We start from the raw sequence: 10,057 nt of genomic DNA, 5'->3' as shown, positions 1-10,057 counted from the left end.
CTGATGTCCGCTAGCTGCATCAAAATTATGTGTCCTAATACATGTTTATGAATTTTGGATCCTTTCATGAGAACGAGTGAAATAAAGAATACGACGAGTGATTGACAATGGTCATGGTCCATGTAGGAGCTTACTTCACGCCTCTTTTCTTCGTGCCAGTCGTCATGATTCCTCATGGATATAATTTGTTAGGCTAAATCTTCTGCTAGCACTAATGATAGAGTAACAGTTAACCATGCCTAACTATATATCCTTTTTGGTCCTTCCTGGCTCCCTGAACTCCTATATAAACCCCTGCCTGCATTGCAGGATTTGGCCAAGCATCAGCACTTCAGCAGCTAGCTAGGTCACTTCACTTGAGCTAAAGAAGCTAGTGCATAGCAGCCGCACTTGACCATCCACTACTTGGGAAAAAAAATTTGCTGCAAACATGTCGGTGTCACGTTTCGTCCTCACCGTTCTCGTCGTGGCCAGCGTGTGCACCGCCGCCGCTCCCCGTGCGCTCGCGGTTCGCGAGCTGGCCGGGGAGGAGGAGTCCGCTGCGGTCGCCGCCGCGATGGTGTCGCGGCACGAGAAGTGGATGGCGGAGCACGGGCGAACGTACACGGACGAGGCGGAGAAGGCGCGGCGGCTGGAGATATTCCGGGCCAACGCGGAGTTCATTGACTCGTTTAACGATGCAGGGAAGCACAGCCACCGGCTGGCCACCAACAGGTTCGCCGACCTCACCGACGAGGAGTTCCGGGCGGCCAGGACCGGGTTCCGGCCGCGCCCGGCGCCGGCGGCGGCTGCCGGGAGCGGCGGGCGGTTCAGGTACGAGAACTTCAGCCTGGCGGACGCGGCGCAGAGCGTGGACTGGCGGGCCATGGGCGCCGTCACCGGCGTCAAGGACCAGGGAGAGTGCGGTACGAACCAAACACCTGCGCACATGCATGATGCATGCATACTGAATACTTTAAATTCGAAATGAAAAATCAAATGAACGTTAGGTTAAAAATAGCTGATGAAACTCTACTGACAAGTACGTAGTTGGTAAAAGAAGTACTAGTGGAGTGCAGATTTTGCACTAGTGACGTGCATGCGTGAATACGTCTCCATCTAGCTAGCTTTTTTTTTTTTTCATGTATACTATATATATAGAGCGCGCACGCGTGCGGTCAAAACTCGAAACGGAAAGGTAAATAGCAGAACGGACACTTGACTAGTGGAGCTTATACTGATAGATCGAAGACTAGAAGAGTCTACTACATGCATGCATGCACTTTTGGTCCAATCCAACATAGGATATATGCATGTGCACGCAGGTTGCTGCTGGGCGTTCTCGGCGGTGGCGGCGGTGGAAGGGCTGAACAAGATCCGGACGGGGCGTCTGGTGTCGCTGTCGGAGCAGGAGCTAGTGGACTGCGACGTCAACGGCGAGGACCAGGGCTGCGAGGGCGGGCTCATGGACGACGCGTTCCAGTTCATCGAGCGCCGCGGCGGGCTGGCCTCGGAGTCGGGGTACCCGTACCAGGGCGACGACGGGTCGTGCCGCTCGTCCGCCGCCGCGGCGCGGGCGGCCTCCATCCGGGGCCACGAGGACGTGCCGCGCAACAACGAGGCGGCGCTGGCGGCGGCCGTGGCCAACCAGCCCGTGTCCGTGGCCATCAACGGCGAGGACTACGCGTTCCGGTTCTACGACAGCGGCGTGCTGGGCGGGGAGTGCGGCACGGACCTCAACCACGCCATCACCGCCGTCGGGTACGGCACGGCGGCGGACGGAAGCAAGTACTGGCTGATGAAGAACTCGTGGGGCACGTCGTGGGGCGAGGGCGGCTACGTCCGCATCCGGCGCGGCGTCCGCGGGGAGGGCGTCTGCGGCCTCGCCAAGCTGCCGTCCTACCCCGTGTAATCGCCCAGCGGCCGCCGTGCGTGCGGGCCGATCGCGTCCACCAACGCAACCATCGCAGCATACAGTACGCATGGTACTGTTACATCTCTATCAAGCGATGCACGCATGACCATGATATGCCTATGACTAGCTACGAATTTACTATTATATATATATATCCTATGACTACGTATAGTAGATGGTTACATAGTGATGGTCGAAATCATGACCCAATGCAAGCATCATATATTGTACTCTCAGCCATAATTAAGAACGTCGCTGAGGTATTGTAATGTACAGATTGGCTTGAATATAATGAAACCAGTTAAGTGTAAACAAAAACATGTGCTGCTATATTCTGAAAGTGTGAATTTCTCAAAAAGAAATTTCGAAACCGTGATGAACGTACACTGCAATATGATCGTGTACGTGTACGTATTCGTATGTGCATACACACATGTTGACGGGCAAAACTGACACTCAATGAGAGGACATCATTTTTTTTTTGTTGAAGAATGACTACTTCGTTCTCTAAAAAAACCAAGAATTTAGGTTGGTATAACTACCTCGAGCTTCTATATACCATCTTTCTCTCAGGTGACAGTAGCATCGAGTAGTCATTGTCGCACGTGGATATATAAGTTAGCGTAATTGCGTAAACAATAATCAGTGTAGTGCAACACTACTTTTTTTTGCTTCCTTTTGAGAGCTTTGCTAAAATTAAATTTCCTTTTTCTTTTACATAAGCATCATCAATCCCAGAAGGAGGATCATATTTGATACAATCCAAAATCTTAAATGCGAGGTAGTAAAGAGATCAGGTCAAGAAGCGCAAACCTTTAGAGATGAGACGATTTCTACCTTATTATCAGTTGCTAAAATGGAACCCTCTAGTTCACATTGGAGCTATATCTCTCGACCATGGTGTTGAACTTGCCACAAAGGCTTGCACAACTAAAGCAAGGGTCACAAGCCATAAAAGGCTCATCACAACCATCCAACCCTCTTGGTCACCTTGCATCGATCATGAACTATGGAGCTTGTCCACCAAAGAACAGGTCGCTTCTTCCCCGGCATACCAAGTACGTGCCACTCCACACAACAAGCTCACAGGACCAAGTTCGCTAGAGAGCCACTAAGGCTCCAAGTGTTTCAGCTCATATGAGGATTACAAAGGCACATAGCTCAGCTCACTCTCTATCCCTCGAGATAAAGCCAAACATATGTAAAGATGGATATAAGAAAAATCTTAACTTCGGCTTTGAATAGTGTATTTTCAATTGTAGCAACACCCTATAGCTTTTTTGGTGTCCATCAATATTAAAATGGCCAACCAAGAATTTTTGTTTATATCCCACCAAAGCAAGGCCCGCCCTATGTTTTTAATGGCCTTACCATGAATTTATCGTCATGGGCCCAGAAGGCCATATATATTGTGTCTAACTATACTTTCAAAGCGTAAAACAAATCAAATAATATCATCTCAATTTAAGTTTAATAATGATTGATGAACAATATCAAGGCCAAGACAACAATGATCTTATATGTCACACCCATATTTTAAGAACAAAATAGGATGCATAAAAGACTCATATGTACCCCAGAAATAGTCGCACACATAAGTAGACAAATCTCAAATGTACCATTGCAGTGTTTATTACATAGCGAAACATAATAGATCACATAGTCTCATACAAAGATGACAATAATATTAAACAACGCTCTCGACGGAAGCTCCACACAGGGACACTGTTGACTGGTTGACTCCAAACCTAGTACTCATAACGGTAGTCCTCATTCCAGTCATCTTCATTATCATATCCTGAGGTGTTGGGAAATTGCAAGAGTGAGCACATATCGTACTCAACAAGTATAACCAGGGGTTCATGAGGCTCAAATAGCTGACACTGGTTTAACTGCATTTAGCTTTTAATAGTTGATAGCATGTTTAATCATTGGATAGCAAATATCAAGGTAGCATAAATAATCCCATAACCACATGATCAATGTATACAAGAATTAAGAATAACACATATAAACAACATAATAAACCATCATTTATCATCATTAATCATGTTCATCAGTGTCCATCTATTCCGTCAGTTTTCCGGGCCGCCCGTATCCGTGGGCACGGCTAGTATACCAGATTTAACACTCTGCAGAGGTTGTACATCTTTACCCATGAGTCGTGATTTACTTTTTCACCCGAGGTAGCTAATCTCTTAACCCCCTTCCTAGGGTGGTCGGCAGGGATCACTATGAAGCCTTTCAAAAGTTCGTCTAACATGTTAGGGCCGCAAGGTTTCCTTTGCGAGCAGATATAGATACCCCCTTCCGAATGGCACAATGACGCGCAGCCCATACTCATAGGGACAGGGGCTCGCACTATACCCGTGTCGGTTCAGCCCCTCTACCCTTTCGGGGAACCTCTAACAAGCTAGAAAAGTTCTTCATACTGAGCTAAAGCCAGAGCTATATAGCCCTCATGGTTGTACGAGTTGTCCCAGCTTTTGCCAAGGGATAAGTCCTTATGGAGGGTCAAGATCAATCCAGCAAAAGCCAGAGTTCTTTCCACCCTTTATATTCAAGTTGCTAGAAAGCTTATTTTATTGTTTATTGTATATTCAAATATTCATGTCACAAGATCATGGATTAATAATCAAGCACTAGCAAGAACTACCCAAATGCATATCCAAATAGGTAACAAGGAATTCAGGGTAACAATCATCTATGATTTTGCTAAGGTCATCAACGTGATAGCATGCATATGATAAATGTTATATTAATTGTGTATAGGTAACAAGGATGATCCCAAGTTATACTTGCTTGATCAAAGCTCTCCCGAGCCCGCTGGTCTTCAAAAGCTTGGTCTTGACCACCAACGTACGGCTCACCGTCTAATCCCAATCATCAATCAACAACACGCAATCCAATGCAGACAATCATACACAAAGCAAACAAAATATAATTAGAACATTACACCAACAGTGAGAAATCAAAGATAAAAGTTTATGAAAATATTCTACGCAGCGCTACGAGCACACAAACGTAAAGTTCACGAAAATCGGAATTAAAACGGTGAAGTTATGAATTTTCCAAGATTTCCTATAGAGAAATAATTAATTAAATAATTCCAGGAAATTAAAAAGTTTCAAAACAGAGAGTAACATGTAGAGCTCGGAAATACGAATCTAACGAAATTTGAATGGACAAAAACGGAGTTAAATAAAGTCAGTGGCAAAACTGTAAATATCTAAAAACGTAAACTGAGTTGAACCTGACAGGAATACGCTTTCCGACATAGAAAATGTAATTCTTCCAGGGCGCTAGGGACTGCGGGTTGAATAGCGAAATCTTCAGGGACTCTTAACGAAAATGCGCAGCGACGGGTATCCTGCTTACTGGGACGTTGATCTTCGATCGAACAGTTCAAATCCATCCAGGGGAAGGCGGTCGGCGGGCCGACCGGAGCTCAGCACCGGCTCGGTGGCCCCATGGCCACCGTTCGGAAGCTCGCCGGCGTTCGCGGGTTTCTCGTTTCCAAGCACCAAACTCTGCAATAAAAATACCAACGCGTGGAGGAGCTTACCCCGAACTCGCTAGGATGGTTTTCTCGAGCTGAGAAGGCACAGAGAGGAGAAGGAGCGGCGCGTCGCGGCAGTGTTTTGCTCTCAACACGGCGAGATCCAAACGCGCACAGATCAGGGTGTCTAGGGCTCGGTTTGGCAGCCGCAAAGCAAAGGGAAGGCCGCGGGGTTGACCTAGGGGATTTATAGGGCTCAAAACCGCGTCGAAAGGGAAAGATCCCGAGGAAGCCGGGATTCCGTTCGGAGTTTCCATCGGCCACGGCTCGGTGTCGCGCCGAAGAAAGAAGGAAGGAGAACGCTGACTTGCGGGCCCTGATCGTCATTGAGAGAGAGAGAGAGCGCTGGCCGCGCAGTTGAGCCGCGAAAGAATAGGCCGGGGCGTGGGGGAAAAGCCAGCGGGCTGCGGGGGTTAACTGGGCTGCGGAAAGGAGTGGGCCGCGCGCGGGGTGAGGGGGGTTCGGCTGGGGTTTTTCTTTTTTTTATTTTCTTTTCTGTTTTCTTTTCCAAAATAAACCTTTTTCAAATAAAATTTTGAATGCAAATAAATTCAAGTCAGAGGCAAACAATACAAAATAAAATATTCTTCGGCATGAATGCATAAACAAGTTTCTAATCTTATGTTAAATTTTAATTTTGACAAAAATATTTTATTTACTAGATTAAATGCCCACAAAAATTGCTTAAATAATTCCAATTAAATCCTATTAATTCAAAATCAAATTTTGGGTGTTACAAATTCTTCCCCCCTTAAAAGAATCTCGTCCTCGAGATTGAGCAGTGCATAAACAACCACTATGGATATGACTCTCTCAAATCATCCTCTCATTCCCAGGTTGCTTTTGTCTCTAAATACTAATTCTATTGTACTAGCAATCTCAATATCTCTAGTCAGGTAGCATACCTGGTAACTTATCTGAAAATTCATCTGAAGATTTATTCCCTACACATTTCTGAAGATTAACATCATCATCTAGCTGGTTTACTGTAGCTGTGGGTGGAGCCTGTACTGCTACATCCACACTGATTCTCTCTCCCTTTGGTGTTATCACAACTACTACTTTTTCTTTGCACTTAATCTCCGTAGTATATTTCTTCATCCAATCCAAACCCAATATCACATCTATGCCTGAGGTTCTCATAACCATGGGACTAACCGGAAAATCTACCCCCCTTAAAGAAAGACTTGCTGAGGGGCAACAATATGAAACTGGTATAGTCCCTCCCGGTGAGTTTTCTAGCATATGGGTTTTCATGGCAACTAGTGGAATGCTATGAACTCTAACAAATGCTTGTGATATGAATGTATGTGAAACTCCAGAATCAAATAAAACTGTAGCGGGAATAGAGTTGATACTGAGCGTACCCATCATAATCTCCGGTCCCTCTTGTACTGTCTCTGCAGCCACATGGTTCACCTTTGCTCCATGAGAATTAGACTTTTGATTGTTGTTCTGCTGGTTGAATCTCTCCGGGCAATCATATGACATATGACCTTCTTTCCCACAGCGAAAACACCTAGTAGGGGTATTGAGAGCACTTCTCTTCATAGAGGTGGCATTTGAATTTCCTGAGCGGGGAATCTGCTGACCACTCTGCTGTTGATTAGAATTACGCTGAGGTTGTTGGTTGCGATCCCACTGACCAACCGGTCTGAAAGCCCTAGTTTGGTTTTGGATAATTGATGAAACCCTAGTACTAACCTCTACACTAAGTGTGTGTAGACTTAATGAGGTTGGTACATGCCAAGTGATGGAGCAAGTGATGATCATGGTGATGATGGTGATGACCACAAGGTGATCAAGTGCTCAACTTGGAAAAGAAGAAAGAGAAAAACAAAACCCTATGGAGTTCAAGGCAAAGGTATCTCTTAGGGCTTTGGTTTTGGTGATCAAGACACCATAGAGGGTGTGATCACATTTAGGATAGATAGCCGTACTATTAAGAGGGGAATTCTTTGGCTAAGCGGTTATCAAGTGCCACTAGGTGTCATTGTTCATGTGCATGCATTTAGAAACTAGTGAGCTAACTTAACTCCTTCGAAGAAAATGATTGTGAAAAAGCTAACACACGTGCACATGTTGGTTTACACACGTTGTGGTGTTGGCACACTTTGAGAAGGAGGTGGAGTTTCAAGGGTAGAGAGAGGATGGGTTCCTCTCTCCCTCCCGCCGAGCTTGCGAGGCGGGATTCGGCGCTTTTCGAGAAAATGAAGTGCATATTTTCTATTGCGCCGGTGGGAAATTTGGAGAACTCACGGGAGTGTTTCTCGCTGAGAAAACACTCACCGGACGCTGGCTCAGAGGCACCGGACGCTGTGTCTGAGCGTCCGGTGCGCAGGCTGCCTGGCCCAGCTAGGGTTAGGCACCGGACGATAGGCACCGGACGCTGGCTTGAGCGTTCGGTGGTTAGCGTCCGGTGTGCGGGCGTTTTGCGACCCTCTCTGCGCATGGGTCCGGTGAGCACCGGACGCTGAGGGTGCGTCCGGTGGCTTGCGTCCGGTGACCCTGCGAGTTTGCGGAGCTCTCTGCGCTTGAGTCCGGTGTGCACCGGACGCGTCCGGTGCCAACTTGCTCAGCGTCCTGTGCTCTGTAGGTTTCCGTTAGACTCTGACACGCGACTGACGTTGGAGCACCGGACGCTGGTGTTGAGCGTCCGGTGCCCCTTTAAGAGCGTCCGGTGACCCCGTATTTCGCCCAGTGAAAGAGCCAACGGCTCTATTTGTTTGAGGGGCTATAAATACGTGTTTGGTCGGCTTAGGGCTCACTCTCTTGGCATTCTAACATACTTGACATCCTTGTGAGCCTAAGCAAACACCTCCCACTCATCTCCTTCATAGATTATACATCTTTGTGAGATTGGGAGTGATTCCAAGTGCATTTGCTTGAGTGATTGCATCTAGTGGCACTTGGGGATCGTTCTAGCTGCGGTTTTCTTGTTACTCTTGGTGGTTGCCGCCACCTAGACGGCTTGGAGCAGCGGAGGTGGATTGGCACGAGTTGGTGATTGTTCGTGGCCATCTCCCGGTGATTGTGAGGGGTCTTGTACCTTCCCCGGCGGAGAGCCGAAAGGTAACTCTAGTGGATTGCTCGTGTCATTGAGCTACCTCACTTGTGGGTAGGTTCTTGTGGTGTCCTAGTGAGGACGAGGTTCGTGCTACACCTCTTAGCCACCGAACCACCAAGTGTTGGTCGACACAACGGGGACGTAGCGTGCCGGCAAGCACGTGAACCTCGGGAGAGAAATCGGTGTCTCAATTGTGTTTGATTGGCATTCTCCCGGTGCTTGATTGTTTATATTGGTGATTAGTTCATCCCCTACACGGCGGTATAAATATCTCATCTTATCTTTACTTACTGCAAACTAGTGTAATTAGTTTAGTTGCTTACTTTGACTTGTGTAGCTTAGTTCTCTAGTGTAACTTGTAGAGACTTAGTTCTTGTGTGCATAGAGATCTTAGCAACTAGAATTGTTGGGTAGGTGGCTTGCAAACACCCCTTTAGAGCTAGAGCAAAAGGCTTCGCTTTGTTTTTTACTAACCTTTTGCTCTAGTGAGTTTGTAGTTTTTTTAAATAGGCTATTCACCCCCCCTCTAGCCATATTAGGACCTTTCACGGTCCCTGGAACATCTGTTGATCGCCCTGTTGAGAATTGAAACGTTGGCGGTTGTTGCCTCCAGAACCTTGTGCTAGCATCCTCCTCTTCTTATCTTGGCCTTTACGCATATTATCCAACACAATAGCACGGTTTACCAGAGCCTGGAAGGTAGGATATGTGTTTCCAGCTAGTTGCAACCTAAGTTCATAGTAGAGACCTTTCATGAAGAGACGTTGTTTGTCAGCATCTTCTCTGACTTCGTTTGGAGCATAGCGAGCCAGTTGCTCAAACATGTCATGATACTCAGCCACAGTCATAGAACCCATCCGAAGATATCTAAATTCTTACTGCTTGAGCTCCATCATTCCTTCATTGATATGTCGTGCTCTAAAGTCTCTGCAAAACTCCAACCAAGTGACCGGAGGAGCATTGTTGGGACGAGCCGCTTGATACGACTCCCACCATGTCTGAGCTGCACCTTGAAGTTGTCCAGAAGCATACAACACTTTTTTCATATCATTGCACTGGGCTATGTTCAGTTGTCTCTCTACAGCACGAAGCCAATCATCTGCCTCCATGGGATCAGCTGAGTGTGTAAATACCGGAGGTCTTCCCTTCATAAATTCACCACGCTTATCTCTCACATGAACTGGTGGTGGTGGTGGTGGAGGTTGTTGCTGCAAGTGCTGCATGAAGACGTGCATCATCTCATTTTGGGTTTGCATGAGTTCCTCCACGGTGATTGGGGCATTGCCACCATTGCCATTGTCATTGCCACGGCCTCTGCCTCTGCCTCTTCCCCTTGCTGCCATCTGCATTCCAAGGTATATAAACACATCTTAGTAATGTCCAACATGATAATTACAAGAGTTAACGGAATCTGAAATTTTCTGGGTAACATCCAACATCACCAGATCAGAATATCAGTCATATCTCGAGTTCCTGAATTCAAAAGGATGCATGCTGTATACCGTTTGAAAGATAAAGAAATTGTCTACAACTTTCA

At 46.8% G+C, this 10,057-nt stretch overlaps 1 protein-coding gene across 1 annotated transcript; it reads left to right on the top strand.

Annotated features, from left to right (window-relative positions):
- On the top strand, nucleotides 299–2,212 carry LOC8086230 (senescence-specific cysteine protease SAG39). The gene is made up of 2 exons (XM_002466394.2): nucleotides 299–905; nucleotides 1,305–2,212. The coding sequence occupies exons 1-2, from the start codon at nucleotides 431–433 to the stop codon at nucleotides 1,889–1,891; spliced, it is 1,062 nt and encodes a 353-aa protein (XP_002466439.1). The 5' UTR covers nucleotides 299–430; the 3' UTR covers nucleotides 1,892–2,212.

This window comes from Sorghum bicolor, chromosome 1, assembly GCF_000003195.3.
Source record: "Sorghum bicolor cultivar BTx623 chromosome 1, Sorghum_bicolor_NCBIv3, whole genome shotgun sequence".
NCBI lineage: Eukaryota > Viridiplantae > Streptophyta > Magnoliopsida > Poales > Poaceae > Sorghum > Sorghum bicolor.
The sequence above is the reverse complement of the archived record's forward strand: the minus strand, read 5'-3'. Positions and strand labels throughout refer to the sequence as shown.

Bases quoted from the DNA above. Each gene is read 5' to 3' on its own strand.
- LOC8086230 (XM_002466394.2), top strand. From the start codon at position 431: ATGTCGGTGTCACGTTTCGTCCTCACCGTTCTCGTCGTGGCCAGCGTG. The intron at 906-1,304 runs GTACGAACCAAA...ATGTGCACGCAG, and splicing joins CAAGGACCAGGGAGAGTGCG to GTTGCTGCTGGGCGTTCTCG.